The sequence below is a fragment of the Zophobas morio genome, unplaced genomic scaffold (genome assembly GCF_036711695.1).
Source record: "Zophobas morio isolate AGI-343-1 ecotype UQ-CSIRO unplaced genomic scaffold, CSIRO_AGI_Zmor_V1 ptg000308l, whole genome shotgun sequence".
Classification (NCBI taxonomy): Eukaryota; Metazoa; Arthropoda; class Insecta; order Coleoptera; family Tenebrionidae; genus Zophobas; species Zophobas morio.
Window position 1 is genome coordinate 40564 of NW_026972412.1, and position 19346 is coordinate 59909.

General features: G+C 30.8%; 1 protein-coding gene across 1 annotated transcript; it reads left to right on the plus strand.

The window, feature by feature from the left end:
* The first annotated feature begins 12083 nt into the window (after nucleotides 1-12083).
* LOC135119833 (serine/threonine-protein kinase/endoribonuclease IRE1-like) lies at nucleotides 12084-18880 on the plus strand. The gene is made up of 30 exons (XM_064044218.1): nucleotides 12084-12458; nucleotides 12564-12661; nucleotides 12880-12952; nucleotides 13100-13225; nucleotides 13745-13784; nucleotides 13958-14028; nucleotides 14077-14133; nucleotides 14318-14380; nucleotides 14434-14494; nucleotides 14804-14902; nucleotides 14962-15079; nucleotides 15135-15261; nucleotides 15321-15439; nucleotides 15490-15538; nucleotides 15595-15674; nucleotides 15738-15818; nucleotides 15883-16006; nucleotides 16074-16103; nucleotides 16175-16222; nucleotides 16293-16345; nucleotides 16398-16428; nucleotides 16558-16604; nucleotides 16752-16806; nucleotides 17358-17411; nucleotides 17583-17667; nucleotides 17729-17883; nucleotides 17942-18013; nucleotides 18133-18259; nucleotides 18310-18393; nucleotides 18799-18880. The coding sequence occupies exons 1-30, from the start codon at nucleotides 12257-12259 to the stop codon at nucleotides 18878-18880; spliced, it is 2511 nt and encodes an 836-aa protein (XP_063900288.1). The 5' UTR covers nucleotides 12084-12256.
* The last annotated feature ends 466 nt before the right edge of the window (nucleotides 18881-19346 follow it).

A 19346-nucleotide genomic window follows, 5' to 3' on the forward strand; every position in this document is an offset into this window, starting at 1 on the left:
TTACAGATATTTATTTATTTATTTGCATATTTTTTCCATGTTTATTTATTGAAATTTTTTTTTTAATCCAATAACTCTTTTGTTTTATATTGATTATTTTTTAATATGTCCGCCTCGGGTCTACAAGTTAAAAATATAAAATTAGAAAAAATTATTTTTTAAGGTATCTTACAAGTTTTTTTGTGCTAAACTTTCACATACCTTTTGGAAAATAAAATCTATTAAATCTCTTCTCATTACCATTAAACTATATTAAAACGCTTAGTCATGAACTGGATAACCGCAATAATATATAACAATTAAATTTTTTAGAAGGCTAAGCTCAATCACCCATATAGGTTACTTCATTACGTAATGCGTTCAATGTAGGGGTTTTGAAAAATTTGCTACCTAGCATTTTTCATATATTGTAATAGTTACTACTATAAAAGAAATAAACAATTTAGTTAACTATACAATAATATTATAAATAAATGTTTAAAATATATTCATGTAAAGCTTAAAAGGTATATACGCCTTTAGTATATAAATCAATTCAACTCTCTTATAAAAAATTCAAGTTAGCATTTCGACCAATCAGAAGGTCAGCTACGCAAATATTTTCCAGATAATTTAAATTTCTACAATTGCTTTAAATAAATATCACTTTACCAGGAAAGATAGATTTTTTTGTTCGAGATGACCTCGTTGACGCTGCTTCTTACCTGCTCAGTTATATTTGCATATAGCTTCTTGAGTAAAGTACTTTATGAGCAACATCTAAGTTATTGCAGGAATAATTTAAAAAGTTTTAAGAAATGTCTTGTATTGTAAGCTTTCTAAACGTATATTATGGATATTATTCTATTATATCTATTTTATTAATAATGGTATAAAATTTTATACCCTTAACTGGTACTCCTTATTTCTGCATAAATTTGTTTTATCAACAGTTTTACTAAATATTTATAGAGACTTATCTAACAAGGGTATAAATTTTATTATGCCAAATGAATTCCAGGAATTTGTCAATTTAGAGGAGTTGTAAGTATTTGTATATTAATATGCGAATGTGGTTACTACAAAAGATAAAAAAATTCTTTAATTAGTTTTTTACTCAGTTAGTTTAAAAGTAGGAAACTATTTTATTATTATAAGTTATTTTAATTTTTTGTTCTAAAAATACATTATTACACTATTTACTTTAATATATAAAACTACTAAGGATTTCTTATAAGATGGTGTATTTTAGTATTATAAATTTCTTTCTACTTCATGTTATAACAAGTTGAAGTTAAGGACAAATTTGCACTTAAAGCTGCTTTCTCTGTAGTGCTGTATAATTAGCTAAATGTATCGCTATAAATAGTTTATATAACACTAATTGATAAGATATTGTATAGAACTTTAGAGCATAATAATATAAAAGCCATTTTTTTGACGCCTTTTGGAATCTTTCGAAGTTAAAGATATTGTAAGTTTTTAATATATTTAATAGTAATATTTAGAAAACCTTATATGGGCTGATCTAATTAGTTTAGTAATGCACTTTTAAATTAAAATTAAAAAATCTTTAAGAAGTCCTTTTTTACTATTTTAAAAATAATCAAACTTTCTGTAACAAAGAAAGGATGTGGGATACTTTTGAAGTTGCGGTATTTTAAATAGACGTTTAACTTTCTTAGAAAGTAAATGTTTCTCAATGATTGAATTTATACTCTCTTTACGAATGGTAGAAATTATTAAATTCTCTAAATGAAACAGTATAATGTTTTCTTGTTATAATATATGTAACTTACTATAAGTACTTTGAAAAATTTATTTTTAAATTTAACTCCTTCTTTATTTTTTAAGATTGTTATTTAAATTATAATTGTACTTGTAACTTACCTTTAATTACTAAGAGTATCTATTAAGTCGCAGTATTTCATATAAATGTCCAACTTTTTTAATAAAGTAAAAGGTTCTGCATGATCTTTTACAACGGCAAAATAGTTAGTTTAATAGTAACATCCATATATAATAATTTAAGCTTACTAAAAATTTCCAGTACTATACAAATTATTTATAACCCCAAATTTGTATTAATGTCCTAAGATTCTTAATTATATAATTAATAAACTTTTAACAACTAGTTTTCACCAATCAGCTCATTTTTAAATTTTATAAGAAATATATTAGATTTCAATATTTAATAGCAAAATTATTATACTAAAAGAGAATAGTGTGTACAGCTTCAATAAATTTAAAAGCTTTTTTAGTACAGAAATCTTTTTTTAAAAATTTATGACGCTTTATTAAACTAGTATATTTTATTACTATAAATAGATAAAGTAATTAAGTTCTTTATAATTCCATTTATTTAGAAATTTGGCTCATAACTCAATTAAAACTCTTCCTCCGAGCATATTCCGCGATCTCTACAGCTTAAAAATATTGTAAACACAATCAGTACAATAACAAAATAACTTTACTAACTGAATTATTGTTAAAAAATTAACTAACTTGGAATCTTTGAAAATTGGAACTTGACTTATTTTTTGCTTATTTCTATAACTTTCTTATTCCTTTATAGGAATTTATCTAATAATTACATAAGTTCTCTAAGCTCACAGGTTTTCCGAAAACTTAGTTCTTTGAAGTTTTTGTAATAAACAACTATTATAAAGCGACTCTTTTTACTTTTTATCACATTTTTTTAAGTAGAACTTTAGCCAAAAACTCACTTGAAACCATTACCCCTTCATCGTTCTCAGCACTTTCATCTTTAGAAGTTTTGTATGTTTTACTTATAACTAACCTTTCTCAACTCTTCAAAGACTGTAAACAATAAATGCATTCGGCTGTATGTTTTTTTTTTAATATAAATGAGTCTAGTTGTTATACTTTGTGGCTCACACTTTAGTGCTCTTTCCTTCTAATTACTATTTGTAAAAATTTATTATAATATACAGTTAAGTATGAGTAAAATAAGTTATAAAATTACTATAACCTTTTAAGTGTTTAACACTTTTGTATATAATTCCACTTTCTCTTAACGCAAACTAGTGTTTTAGTATCTTAAATTTGGTCATAGACAAAATAAGCTGTTTATTTTTATTAATTATATTCAGAAATCTTTGTGAAAATCCAATAACTTCATATTCTAATGCCGATTTTGAAGGTCTCACATCGCTTAACTCTTTGTAAGTTTGTAACAACCAAAATTCAATATTTTCATTATTTAAAAAAAACCTTTTTCAGAACGTTAGCTGGAGAGCAACTAATCTCCGTTGAAAAAGGAGCTTTCGATAACTTAAAGCGACTAGTGGACTTGTAGTTTGCAATTGTACATTTCTTTTTATTTCATTATAAATTAACTTGTTTGCAGACGATTGCATTTGGGCCCACGGTTTTCTTGCAATTCAACGATTGAAAACGAAATTCTATTTAAAAAGTTTAAAATTACCGTTAATTCCTGCTTTGAAGAAGGAAGAGTTAAAGAGTTAAATTTATTAAAGAATGACACATAATACTGGAAGCGAGAAATATAAATAAAATTATTTTTATAAAAATTTTTTAATAAAAATCATTTAAGATTCGCATTAATTATAAACCAAAAGGAAATCCCCAAACATTTATAGTAACTTTAAAGGTATAAATAAGCTAATGCTCAAATTTACTCAAATCTTAATACAATTTCAAAAAGATATTAAGGAAAGTCGTAAAGCACGTACGAGCTATTTTAAAAAAAAACTTTATGTTCCTACTGAGTATTCAGGCGATTTGCTTTAATTAATATAATAACTATAAATTGCTTATAACGAGCTTCACTATAAACAAGTTCCAAAATATACTTATCGTAATTATAAAAGAAAAACAAAAAAGAGACCAGATTAATATTTTAATGCCTTTAAGTCAAAAAAAGTTTTATAAAAGAGCTGATCTATCCAGCTCATATATAGGGTTTCTTTTCATCAACTATTTAAGTTCATAAGTACTAGACGGGAACAAAAAAAGGTTCGAAAACCAAAAAAGCGTAAAGAGTCTTTGCTTAGATTTTTTAGGTTAAACTAATTTATTATGAAAAGTTGTAACCTTCGATTTATATTAATAACTTTATCCCTACACCGGAGAAGCGACTTACCACCGCCCTCCTCTTTAAATAACAAATAGTATATCGCAAAAGGAATACTTTTCACGGATAAGAAACTTCACAGATTTCCAAATATCATGTAATATATTTTGAATTTGTTTAGAAAATATAATTTATAAACTTTATTATTTGCATTTTTAGTTTATTAAATATTGGAGGTAGCATTTATATTTTTTATGGTACAAATGCTTGGTACTTCTATATTACAATTACCAGCATTATCTAAAGAGGCTCGACTACATATAAAGGTTTAGATATACATTAACAATTTTTCGCTGTATTTTTCTTCAATTAGAAGTAATAAAAAAAATTTTTTTTGTTAATATATAAAGTTAACTTCGGATGTCTTAAACTTCGTCCTACGTACAAGACTATAAACTTTTTGAAAGAAACAAACAGAGTAAAATTTTTAATGAAACTGAAAAATATAAAATTACCTGTTAAAGTTATGGAACTCTACCCTTTCTATTAGAAATTCGTACATACTATAAATTATTATTTTACTTTACTATATAATACCCGCTGTCTCTAAGACTTTGCAAATTTATTAGGGACACACAAAAAGTTATAGATGTTTTAAGCATTTTTTTAAAAAATAAATTTTACTCGTAATATAATATAAAAGTGACATATGCTACAGTAGTAAAGTAAGGGAAGTTCGAATAACGTAAGAATAAAACATAATGCCCTCAGTTGTACTGATTTTGAAAAGTTAACACTTTTTTACTAAACTACAAATATTAGTTTTTTAAGTGTATATAAAAAAGAGACTACATTTATATAAAAATCATGTAAGAGATAGCGGAGCTGGAGTTTAGATGCTCAAGCAGATAAAGATCTTGCGCTAATTGCGCGACCATTATAGAACAAAGAAGAGTCACATCCGTGGGAATCAACCCACGATTAGAAGAGTTTACGTCCCTAAGCTTGTAACCGCTGAGCAACCGCTACAAACTTTCTATTATGCATATGATGACATAAACATTGTTATTATTCCTTCACACCTGTCTTTAGCTGATTTTGGGTACCTTTATGTATTTGATTTGCTAAACTCTAGTATCACAACTTAAAAAAAATAGATAAAGTTGCGCTTTTCCTTTCAACAACCGTTGCTCTTTGTTACAACCTTTTCTCAGTAAAGTAGTTACCAGTATAAGAATGTATAAGCGTTACATTGTTATAGTCTTTTAATTAAGTACTCTATCCATAAATATATTAAATTGTTTTCTAATAGTTGAAGTAGATAAGAAACTTAAGTTTTGCGGTATCCTCTTTTTGTATAACTTAATTAAAAATATCAATTTGAGCTATGCTCAAACTTAACATTGTATTAAACAAAAAAAAATAAAAGACTGCTTTTCATTCTAGAAACTTATTACTTACTTAAGTAAGGGACTAAAAACATAAAGAAGTAATCTATTTCAAATATAGGACCTGAGGATACGCCAGGGTAGTTATCATTTCATACTTTAAAATTCCTATTAAGGGTAAGTATACTTTTACGAAGGAAGGACGTTAATAATAGGCATTTTGTAAATTCTAAATAGACATTTCAGGCAGGAAGGGGCTACATTGGCCTGCTTTATCATATTGAGTCCTCCATGCCTCCTACATAGAAGTAGAAAGGGCTTCACGTTAGGAAAAGTGGAGCTAGAATTTAATATAAATGTAACTGATCAATAAGTAGTATTACTTTTATGGTGTGGGGTGAAGTTTTGTAATATAATAGAATTTTTTATGATCTTTATCGAGACGGTTAAACGGACAAAATTTATTAATAATTAAAAAATCCTAGAGCTCGTAAATAGAAAAACACGTAAAGAGAATAAACGAACTTTGGGATGCTAAGGTAAGTCAAAATGCATATATATCCATTAAAAAAAGTGTAAAAGTGATTATGCAAGTGTAAAAGGCACAGAGGTTGAAAAGATAAGGAGTTCAAACAAAAATAATAAGTAGGTATCCTAATCGCTTAGTAAACTTCCATTGCTTTCTACTTTATATATCCTCTTCTAAAATATAAATTTATAGAAAAAAAAAAAAAAGTGTTTTAATATAATATTTTTTTAAAATAAATTATATCTTTTTAAGGGGTCAGTTGGAAGCAGGCATGGTTACTTTTTACCATTGGCGTTGCCGAGGTTTAATTTTGGTCCTTTTTTAAAAATAGCTGAAATGCCTTATTAAATGTCGATTTGCTATTCTAATAAATTCTTAACACTTATCTTTTGACCATTGACGCATATAGTTAATAAATAATAAAAAAGATGAGAGTAATAATATGGATAAAACTCTTGCAACCCGCCGTCTAGTGGCAAATTGTTGTATTTTTGTATATATCCAACATTACAATTGAAGCAGATATCATTTCCAAAATTTAACATTTTGCCGACAATATTCAATTTGTATTAGTTTATTATTGTAAAAAGAAGATAGTTTTAAACCTCGAAGAAAATGGTTTTATTAAGCCAAATAAAAAAAGAATCATTTGCTCGTATCTTTGCAACTGCTGCTGAATCTAATTAATTGCTTTTTGAAAGTCTATGAAGGACTTTTTGCTTTCACAAAGACAACCTAGAGGGAAACAAAAGAGTTGACCATTTGAAAGTGGTGATTTTTATAGGTGTTATTCCTAGGATGGCACTCTCGCAGGTAGTGGCTATAAAAGCGTAGATGTAAGTATACTCAAGGTAGAAACAAATGTATAAATAAATATATTAGGCAAATTATATATATAACAGGTAATTAGGCAGCCCCTCTGTACCACAACACTTTCCACGCAGGAAACAGACATGCTACAGCCAGGTTTCTCTTTTTATAAGGGCTCAAATTCTGCTTAATCTAATTTTTTTGCGGCGTAACATCGGATGAAGGAGTACTCAGGTTAATTAGGTGGTCACAGGAGCATCAGACGAAATCAAATTGATGTCGAGGTCTCCTGTATTTCTTGTATAAACTCTTATCGTAAGTCGCCCCCTTCTTGAATAAATAACGGATTAGAATGAGCCAAAAACTTTACATAATTCTCATTGACTGTACGTTGAAAAAATTACGGTAGAGCTTCAATATTTAAGTCGCGGTGAAGAATTAAGTTTGGAACAAACCATTGCTCACCTAAACTAGTTCTCAGCATAGAGTTTTGTAAAAATTGGAGTGGCTGAATAATGGCAGGGGGACAATATGACCACGACACAGATGCGTAGGTCATCTTGTGTCTAATAGTGATGAGATTGGATTGAAACCTATTGCCTTTAAAGAGGCGACTTTTCTGGAAGATAAGCGGGTATACTAGTTTGATCTCTGGTTTAGCCTTTTTCGTGAAATGTTCAATATGGTTGCACCAAGAGAGTCTGTTTCCTATGATGAGGTCCAGATAATTTATGTTAGTGCGCCAGGAGACTGGTGTACCGTGAATGACGATTGGTTGAAGATAAAGTCTTTTACATCTTTTAGTAATGATTATGGCTGCGCTCTTTGAAGGGTTAATAGTAAGGTGGCACTGGGCGAACGAGAGCTCGATCCATTCGATGTATGCTCGCACATCTTACTGCTAGCGGAACTAACTTAGAAATAGCAAAGATTGTTATGGCATCAGCGAATTATGATAAATATGATGAGGTATTGGTCGATCTGGTAAAAAACCTTCTAAGGTGCAGAAATGATTGAATAAGGGAGAGGAGGTAATCTGGTATACTTAGGATGTTTAGTTTAGTTATGAGACCCGCATGCCAAACTTTATCAAAAGCCTTTTCAGTATAGCACATGTGCACTTGTTGCTGTAAAATCCCTTTGTCACGTGTTCCGTGAACCTCAGGAACTGCTGCGTAGTTGAATGGTGGCCCCTTCTGAATCCAAATTGGTTTTCAGGGAAGATATGGTTTTCTTCTACATATTTCTGTAATTACCTGAGTATATCTAACTCTGCTACATTGCCAGCACAGGATAATAGACTTACTGGGTGATAGTCCACTTGTTTGAGGATTTTTTAATTTGGGTAGAAAAATAAGTGGCCACTTTCCATCGATCTGGAAATAGTTAAAGACTAAGAGTGGCGATAATGATAAGAGTGTGAGTTTTTAAGGCTGACTTTGGTAAATTTCTTGCATGAGGTTTTTTATGCTGTCCGGCCCTGGTGAGTTAGTTGGGAAGGTGTTAATAATTGACTGTACCTCTTGGAAGTTTGTGTGATCCTTTAGCGGTACTTGCTTACTAGAGGATAAGAGTTGTGTGAGGGTAGTTGTCCTATTTGCAGAAATCGTTAAGGATGGGCACTGGGGCAGAAGGTACTAAGCAAAGACTTCCACTTTCTCTTTGTCATCATAAACAGTCCCGGTCTTCAAGTTTAACAGGAAGCTGTGCTGTTTATGGCGGTTCTTTACCGATTTAATGATATGCCGATAAGAAATCGAGGGCTTTGTTATTTCCTAGATTAGAAAGCTTATACTCCCATTCACGGTTGTGAAAGGTGAGGAGGTTTTTTTTGACCTTTTTCTCAAGGTTTTTAAGTAATTGTTTATGTCAGGGGGGCCGAGTTAACGCAAACTTCCTCTTTTGCTGTTTTTGGATTGAAGAAAGGACTTCAACTTTAGCGGAAGGTGTGGTTTTAAATATGATAGTTTCATAGTGATAGAGACCTTTTGGTGTGATTGAATGATCGTGCTTTCACAGTTAACTATTGAATCACTGAAAAGTGGGGGCGAATTAGGTCTCAAGGGGTTGTCTTTTAGTTTTTCGTCTTGAACATTCTGAAAAAGTTTCGAAGTGAATTTACGTAATAAAGGCGAAAGACCTACTTATGGGGAGCTTATTTTAAAAACTACAGGTAGGGGATCTGAGGAGAGCTCATATAAAATCGCCTATTTAACTTGGAGAAAATTTTTTTTAAAACTGCAAGGCCTAATACATCAGCAGTACCCCACTTGGTAATGCGTGTTGAGTTGGTTGGGCCTAAAACAGTTAACCTCTAATTTTCGGCGTACTTGTTGATAAATTCTCCATTAGGGTTCCCATTCTGCTATTCCATAATGAATTTTTGCAGCTCAGCTCCCCACATAGAATTACGGAGTTATGATAGCTCATAACGAAGTTCATTTCATAATTTACTAGGGGCTTCCCAGGAGCTTTATATGTAGAGACAACCGCTACGTCGCCTTGACCGTATAGATTTAATTTAATTCCAGTTGCCTCGATGAAAGCTAACTGATTAAACAAATCTCTGAGTGGGCAAGGTGTGTGTCTTCTGACCAATACTGCTATACTCCTTTTCTAAGGTTAATTCTGTCTTTACGGGATAATGTGGTTGAGCAATTTAAAGATATTTCCGGGTTTTGGGTGGATTTCGCTCCCAAGGACTATATCGATTTTTTCTCTTATTAGAAGCTCTTCCGGCTCTTCTCTTTTGGGTCGCAGGCCATCTGCATCCCAGCATAGAATGAGTGTACTTCAATGCGTTTTGCAGCACAAACATAACGATTTGAGAAGGTCATTAAGCAATTTGGCTGTAGTGAAAAGTGTATTTCTTAAATTTAATTATATGTAACTTTACCTTCAGAGCGGACCCTTCCATTCGTTGAGGAGGTAGAAATAGTTTTTATAAGGGATGCTTCTGGTCCAGGTACAGCGGTGGTGGGTGTAGGTTGCATTTTTTCTTAAGTATGTGCTTTTCGGATAATATATACATTCCCTATAGTTTGCGGAGTGATAGCCCTGACAGTTAGCACATTTTAGTAGAGTCTCCGGTGTTTTTGTGCGCCGTATAGTTTAGTGATTTTCACCACATTTGACGCATTCGCGGGCTGAGGTGCACTAATTGAGTTATGGTTGAAAAGCTGGCAGCGATTGACCAAAAACGGTGCTGATATTCAGGCTTTTTAAAGAGATTGAGAGATAACAAACGGAAGTAACTTTAAAAATTGGATATTTCAGATCTTGGTAGATGCACGAGAACAAGAGTGGAAGCAGTTTTTATCTTTTCTAAAGCTTTTCAATTGAGCGACTTTTAACGGGTGGAATCCCTTCGTCGCGGATCTTCTTTGATCTTTTGGCAGTTCAATTCTGGAAATATACCTCTTAAAAATACTTTAATTGCTTTCTTTTCCAGGTAGTCGATAGGAGTAAAATTTATAATTTCTTTCAAAGAGAAGCTTTGTGGTTTCTCGAAAGTCGTCAAAACTTGAGAGGAAAAATTTAATGCCAGTCGAGAGATCCTTCAAAGTTAAGTCGTTGATGTGACTGTTTGATAAAAGAGAAACTACTTCCGGTCATTTATGCTTTTCACATGTAATTATGGGTGTTGTTTATTTTTAGGGATATGTTACTAGTACTGTTACTAGTACTTTACTAGTACTGTTGCTAGTGGTGGCTTCGATTTTTTATTTTTGAAGGTGTTACCACTACCGCTACTGCTCTTAGTAGTAGGGGTATAACTGTTCTTATATTATTATGGTCCTAATCACTATTGTTAATAGTATTATACTTACTACTATCGTTGCTGTTACTATATTTGTTATTACAGCAAGTAATTTTATTATAGTTATTACTGTTAGTAGTGATATCATTCTCGTTATTAATGATAGTAATTTCGACTTCATCTTGAGCGCTGAAAACTTATTAGAATTAGATTCCCTACAGCTAAAGAATCACCCTTTGTTTTTTCGAAGCATTAAAAATGGGGTTGTTTACCCTACTTTCAAGTTTGGAAATCTTTTTGTAAGCAAAATCTAGTTTTTTAGTTAGTTCCACAAAGGTAGCTAATAATTTGGCCACCATCTCAGGCGAGATGTATATTAACATGGCAGCTTGTTCCCCCGGCCACATCTAAAAACGGTGAGAGGACTGCGCAAGAAAAAAAAAAGAACTCCAACAAATCCGGTTTCCACTATACTATCTCTATTTATATCAATGACATGCTAACTAGTGGGGACCAGTAGCTAGCACAAGCACTAAAGAAAGTCCATGTCAGCACTTACAGTTACTCCATGTCAAAAGCAATACCAACTTGCCGAAACGTAATATTTACCTAAAAAGCTTTTTTCAAACCTTTAAAAGCCATGAGAAAGGTATCTAAGCATAAAAAGTAGGTACCACATAAACTGAAAAGAGCTATCGAAAGAAAAAAAGCTATAGCTGAAATTCTACTTGCCAGGCAAAAAGAAAAATATTTTTATATCAAATTGTTACTAGCTATGAAAAATGAATCTATTTTGATAACCTCAAACGCCGAAAAACTATTTGCGAGCCAAGACAACCATTAACAGCTACGGCAAAACGCAATGCACATGGGAAAAAAGACATGATTTGTATAAGGTAACCTGGCGAAACAGCTACAAGGAATCTCTACTAACAAAAAAACGTTCCGTTTAAGCCAAGCATTGCGAGAAAAAAAAGAACAGAGTATGAAACAAGACAGCATTAAGTAATTTTGGCTTTATGATAAAGCTCAACAGCACGTCAATAAGGCTGTTAGGGAAAACACGACACACTTCGCTGGGAAGTACTACCCCTTGCAGCTTATTTACCCGACTTTGTCCCTTCCGAATATCACTTGTTTCACTTAATGGACTCGCGCTTGTTAAAAACTATTTGACTCTCAAAACCTCGAAATATGGGTCTTAAAATGTATAGCCTCCTAAGATGAGTCTTTTTTTTTTTTGGAAGGAAAATCCGTTTGTTTCAAGGAAGATGAGGAAAGACACGGTGCTTTATAAATATTAAATTTTCGCGAAATAAAGCGGTTTTAAGTTATATACCTAACATAAAGGCGAAAAAGTAAGAGGTACTCGCAAAAAGGCTTGGTGTAATTAAGCAAGTCTAGAATTGCATAAAAGTCAATATAAAATAGTAACCTAACCCAAGTGTTAATAACAAATGTTAAAGTTTTTAGTTTGCTTTACAATTTCGCCTAACTCGCTATGGAATTTTTAACCCAAAGGTAACCTCGTCTCCTATAAACAAAGCGGCGGGGGAGTAGTGATTTTCATGCTAGAGTCAATAAGTGGTTAGTAGGAATATTGTCACAAGTGCGTTAATACTGTCCTGGAATACAATAAAGCTATAGTTTTTCCATATTAACTATATATGCCCTTACCTTAAAACTTTTTGGTGGAAACACATAAGTAATAAGCAATTTGGCCATGTTTAGGGATGTGCAATCTTTTTCATCTTCCATCCTTCAAGTTACTTGTGTTGTTTTCGGTTTTTAGAGCTGAAGCACGGCCAGCTCAAGAGCTTGCGGTGATCAAAGAGAATATTTGTGAGGATTCTGTGTTTATTAGCACTATAGATGGTACTTTTTACGCTGTAGAATTGCGTTCGGGTAATATGCTTTGGTCTTTTTCGCTGAAAAGTAAGTTACGTGAATTTTAGCTGTTTTAGCTATATTTATACTTTGTTATTCTAAATGAATTTATTAAGTTGCTTATACAAATTTATTAATTGTGGTTTGCTCAAGAGCCTTTGCTAGTGACCGTAAGTCAAGCCAGCGATATCAACTTCATACCAGATCCTTCCGATGGCAGTTTGTATTATTCTGAATATGGACGTTTAAAAGTATTGTTTACTTGTTAGATAGAAGTTGGTCAAATACTAGTTTCTATATAAATAAATAAACCAAAAATTAAGCTTATAAGTAATAAAAAGTTATTTCATTGATTCTTCATGGATAGGTTGTAAACTATATAAAACTAGTTTATTTTATACTTCTCTTCAAAAAAAAAATTTTAAACATAAAAAATATATATTTTCTTATTAATGGATAATACTATAAGAAAATGCCTCTGAACATTCCCGAATTAGTTTCCTCAGCTCCTTTTAGAGCAGAAGATGGCACCGTTTTTTTAGGTTAGACCTTATGCAAATAAGATACTAATATTTATAAACTCTACATATATTTTTAATTTCATATTTTTACCTAAAACTCTATAATTTTCAAAACTTATTTATAAGTTATGCTATAATTTAATTTTTATTTTATTAAACTCTTTTTAGGTAGTAAAAAAACAGAGCTTATAGCACTCGAATGCGCTTCCGGTGTTCTTCAAAGAAAGTATAAATTAAAAACTTTTTCAAATCTCGGCAATTTTACGCTGAATACGATGTTTATTGGATTAGTTGGTTTTAATATAATAGTCAATTTTAAAATTTAATATTTTAACTTTTTTAAAAGCTTTACAAAACTATAATATTTACTATATAAAACTTATATTTATTATAAATTGCCTTAATAGTTGATATCTCTTTTCTTTTTGTATTTTTCTATTTTTAATTCACTTATTTTTTGATTAAACATTTGGCTCTCTGCTAAAAATAAATTAATGTAATTTTGAAAGCGAATTTTTAAGAAATGACCTATTTTTTTTTGTTAAGTTTCCTACTTTTTATCTGCGGGAAAGTTTTAAAGCTATAAAATCTTTAAAAATCTATTATATGTTAAATTTTGAGATAGGAAAAAAAGCTGCATGGGTTGTAAATAATGAATAATATATCATAGTTTAACTACTTGGAATTTAAATTAAATCTTGTAACGTTTAAATTTTCTAAAAAAATTAATAAATTTAAGTTTAATTGAACTTAAATAATATTTTTAATTTCACCATCTTTTTTTTAAAATTATTTCCTTTCCTTTTTTTGAAGATTTTTCTTTAACAATTCGAGATGAAATGGGGAATCAAAGGTTAGCCTTTTTATTTTTTTATAAAAAAGTATTGCGTATTTATAAAAAAAAAATTTATATAAGCGTTAAAAAAGCTAACTTACAGTGAGTGAAAAAAAATATTATTACTTGAATCTCCTTAATTTTTTTTGTCTATTATGATTATATTACACTTCTGTAAAAAAAACTTTAAGGTGGAACGTTTCGTACATCCAGTTTTCCTCTGTTAATTTTAAAAATCTCACTTCGGAATCGTTAAATTTAAGTAATTTTTCTATACCAAATACGGGCATCTTAAATTATTTTTTCAAAGCTGTGGATTTTCTTTCTTCAAGTTCGCACACCCTCGCTGCAGTGAAAAAATCTTCTGGTATTTTTCTCGAGCTGTGATTGGCTCTTGTATTCACTGACTAGCCAGTGATCTTCTTTATTTTATCTGCTTTGTTTTTTAATTAACTTATTGTTGGTCTGCGCTGCATGGAGTCGCACAGGAGTGGCGTTATATTCAGTTTTATTAGTTATCTAGATTTCCTTTTTTTATAAATTTTTTTTAGGGAATCTCAAATGGCTGCTGCATTTCGCATCACCCGTCGTTTCCACTTTTTTATATAGTCGAGGTCGTGTTAATTGTATAATTCATATAATCTATATTGTTATTTCTGTTGAACAGCCGTCTTGCTTAAAGTTCCTCTAAAACGGCTTTCCATGCTTTCCCAAGACAAGAGTTTTAGGTCGCTGAGTAATTCATAGTAATCTCTAAAAAAAATTGTGATTTGTAATTTTAGTTTTTATGTAAAACTGATCCTTGGATACTAAGTACGTGACTTTTACTATTTACTAAATAACTGTTTTTTGCATCCACTAAATGACGGCTTAAATTTCAGCGTTTCCCTTAATTTTTTTTATTTCGCTTTATTACTCGTGTGAATGGATCGTTGCAAAAGCATATTTTATTTAATCCAATAATTCGACACAAACAATTCTTTGGGCTTGTATTTTTTATCCAATGACAATCTTACTTACAAATATGGATTGACCAGTGAGTTGACCATCCGGCGGTACCTGGAAACGCTGTACTGCACAACTTCTTTATGCAACCACGTGGACCTTGATTTATCGAAAGCTGTCTATGAACACGTGTCCTTTGACCTTTTTTTAAAGAATCTCTTGCTGTTCTTACTGCTATTAATTTTAAAAGTTTATTGTCCTCTGCCCCACATGAAGGACCCAAAAAGTCGATACGGGCTGTATTGCCTACGGAATGCACGCGTTCTTCTTCCAGCTACCCCAACTGTTTGCTAGGCGCTTACCTCGTGGTTTCTTGCCCACCCAATTAGGGCAAACATCTATACATACAACTGCCAATAGCAGGGCCCTATTGATTCTAGCACGTTTCCCCCTCGTCTTATTGAGGGTTACTCCCGCCCCCGAGAAGCCTCGCCCCTGTCCTCAACCTTATACTTGCATCTTCTTATAATTCTTGTAACTTTACTTTCAAGTTATGTCGGTAACTTTGCTGCATAAAATAAGTGGTAGTTATGTGTATGGTTAGCGCAGGCTTATTGGTGCTCTCTCTTCACTTCTTCTGTCTTTCACAACATTGCGTTCCTGCCTCTCTGGAGCGCGTGCCTGATATGCTGGAAGTCCGTAAATTTACGGAAAAAGGCAAACCCAAGGTATTTTACTGAATGCTTATTGGTGTAGAAGGTCACAAGCACAATTTCAGAATCCCGAGCTGATTGGCAAGATCAGGCTAGCTAGTGACGATATTTTGGGTTCTCTTTTTTAATGAGACTCAGACTATTATTATCTATTATTGCTATTGGCGTAGGCCACGGCAGCCACGGCACAGTGGTGTTCCGAGGGTTTTTTGAGAACCGGCCAGTTGCAATAAAGAGGCTGTTAAAAGAAGTCAGTTTGTTGGGGGTTCATTGTACTGGATGTCATTCGTTGCTGATTGGTTCATCGGGATAGTTTTACGAGATTGCCAATCACGAAGTGGATTTACTGTTGCAGTCTGACAATCATCCTAATATAGTTCGATATTTTTGCAAGGTTTTTGAAACTACTCTTGTTTTCTTTATTTCTTAAAAAATAATCTGTTCTGATTCATGTACAGGAAGAAAGCGAGCAGTTTTGCTATATTGCCCTAGAGTTATGCGAAGGTTCTCTGGTAGATTTCGTAGAGCAAAAAGTTGCTGTTGCTCTCTCTCATCTCGATATAGTTTTTCAGTTATTAAATGGTAATGATATTAATTATTAACATAATACTATTAATATTAACAATAATATAATAATTGGTTTCTAAAGGACTGAATCATCTTCACAACTTAAATTTAGGTTAGCTTATAAATTTCTCACGGTGGTTAACTTTTTTTTTTACGTTTTCTTTTTCTTTTTATTTACTTTAGTTCATAGAGATATCAAACCGCAGAATGTTTTAATAACACGGCAGTTTGGTTTAAAATAACTTATTAACTGTAAACAACCAAGTATTAAACTGATTTACTAAATTAATAAATAACAAAGGGGTTCAGAGAATTATTATTTCAGATTTTGGCTTTTCCAAAAAGTTGATAGAAGTATTTATTGATAATAATAATAATATTTTTGCTGTTATTTTATAATTTACAGGGACAAAGCTCATTCGCAACTCAATTTTCCGGTAATATTTATAGTAACGACTTCACTATGTTTCATGCGTGTTGTAGTGTGTTTAAATTCGCGTAAATTTCTGTCATAATAGCTTTTTTTCTGACCATTTTAAAGTATTTACTACCGTATTGAACAATAGGTACGCAGGGGTGGGTAGCCCCCGAAATGTTATTCGGTCAGCGAATGGTTTTTACTAAATTTTTATCCCGATGTTGTGATTAATTAAAACGCTGTTGCTATGAATTTACTATAAATTTTTTTTTTACCACATAAAACTTTTATATACTGTTATACTTTATTTTCCATTGTTGTAATTTTTTTCTTGTAAATAAGACGAAATTTGTTGATGTTTTCTCCACCGGATGCGTTATTTATTATATCTTGTCAGGTGTAAAACTTTTTACTTATTACAAATAAATTATTTTCAGATATATTAAAAAAAATATTTATTGGTTATGATAATTAAAATACTTATAAAGTTACTATTAAATATATTTATTTTTATTAAAGTTTTGTAAATATTATTACAAATTTAATAAAAGTAGCACGGGGATTCACGTTAACAAAGTACACAAGAAATTATAAATGTATTTTCTGCTAAATGTTTATGCAATACATGAAAAAATCAAAAACTTATAATTTTTTAGCTTTGAAACCTAGTAAGAATATTAGAATTTTTACTTTAAAATATATATATATATATAAATAACTAATATAGATATAAAAAACTCACTGAGGGTATAGCAGAAAATATTTTTTTAAATTTTAAGTCCCCTTAGTATAATTATTATAGTTATTTAAAGTTTATATTTAGTAAATAAACCTCTATATGGTAATTAAAGGAATAATATTTTGCAAAAAATTTTTATCAATGATAGACAAAAGTTTTCATTAGTTGAGGTTATACAAGACCTCGTGCTTATCTTTTCTTCTTGATAGGCGGTTCGCATCCCTTTGGCCGGTCGTTTGAAAGAGAATGTAAAATTAGAACTGGTATTTTGGTTTTTAATATAAAAAACACCTTTTACATTACTTAAAACCAATGAAAATCGTTTAATGTACTTTTTTTTGCGCCATCGCTTTTACCCAAGGAACATTACTAAATATTTAGCTAGCCTAACAAACTTGACATTGGTGAATCATAAGTAACCTTTTTATTTTTAGGGACATACGAGTTGTCTTGTGTGGAGAATAATCCGGAAGCTTTAAATTTGATAGCTAAAATGATTAGCCTTGAGTGTAGTGAACGGTTTATTTACTAAAAATTAAAACTTTAATAGTTAAAATAAAAAGTTAATCACCATAATTAGTCCGACCATTAAAGAAGTCTTAAAGCATCCCTTTTTCTGGTCTAATAAAAAAAAGTTACAATTCCTTACGGACTTAAGTGACTGGGTGGAAACCGAAAAGTTTGAATCGTCTTCAAATTTGTTATCGCTTTTACAGAAAAATGCCTCGCAAATATGTGCCTTTTAATAGATAATATCACCGTTCTCTTTTATATTTTCTTCTACCTTGTATAGATGGCGCAAACTGGAAAACTTTTTTACATGAAGAGCTTGTTGAAAATTTAGAGCAGTTCAGAAGCTATCACGGTTGTTTATTTATTGTAATAATAATAAAAATTAATCTTTCCAAAAAAAACTACTAAAAAACTTTGAGGTAAAGTTTTTTTCTTAATATAGCTAACATGTAATTTGAATAATTCTTTAAGGCTGGCGCTTACGGGATCTTCTTCGTTGCATACGAAATAAAAAAAGTCATTACTCTGAACTCAGTATTGCTTTGCAGCAAATTCTCGGACCTATCCCGGATGAGTACAGTCGTTACTTTACTTCGAGGTTTCCTTATTATTATTATATTTACATTATTGTTATACGCTTATTTCTAGGTTTCCAAAATTACTCATTTCATTGTATCTTTTTATCTTGGAGAACAACCTAGCCTCGACCGCGAAATTTGAAAGATATTTTTAGTGCAGAAATTTTTAATAAAATAATATTTTTTAAAAACTTGATATTTATAATAAAAAAGTGTATGCTGAACTAATTTTGTTTTTAAAAAAAAGGAATTATAATGCCATTAGTTGAATGTCACTTAATTGGAATTTAGTTTAATAAAATATGCTTATTGGATATAGACTGACCAGTTAATACTCTGTTCTTAGCTTTAGCCCAGTTGTGGCTTTTTTATAAAGTATTTACGAAATTCCTAAAAATTTTAGATTATAAACACAGTTATTTGTAATAATTTTTAATAAACATAAATAAGATTGTTTTTAATTTCTTTACTTTTACTATAGCTATAATTAAAATATTTTAAAAAATTAATATATTGGAATTATTTATAACAATTTCGTATAAAAAGTTTTGTATTGTAGTTGTGGCGCTGAAATAGATGCCAGCATTCCTCCTTTTCCCTGCGCAACTCTTTTTAGCCCTGTGAGGGAGCCTTCCTGCTAGAATGGGTATACAATACTTTTAAGCATTGAAAATAAGGCTGTTTTTATAACTGAGAAAGAGTGAGAGAACTGAAGGAAGAAGGAAAAAGTAAAGCTATCATAGACATATTTTTCAACCTCTTTTATGAAAATTGGTTTCCCTGTGTGAATTTAGCTCAGTTTTAAAGAAATTTTGAAAATGAATGAAGGGAGAATAAAAGGGGAGGCGTATAATAAAATAAAAATATACCAGAATTATTTGTTACATTTTTTCGAAGTTATTTTTTTCTGGGACTTGCCAACTTTACAGCGCAGAACTAAAATCTTGCGCATCTAAAGAGAAATTAAAAAAAGTATACTTTTCAGGAAGTCGTTTGGGAGCTACTCAATTATAAAAATTTTCTTTGTTTTTAGTAAATTTATTGGCTAAAGTAATATTTTGGTGTAAAGCAACTTTTATAAATTGTTTTTCCTTCGGCCTAATTTTA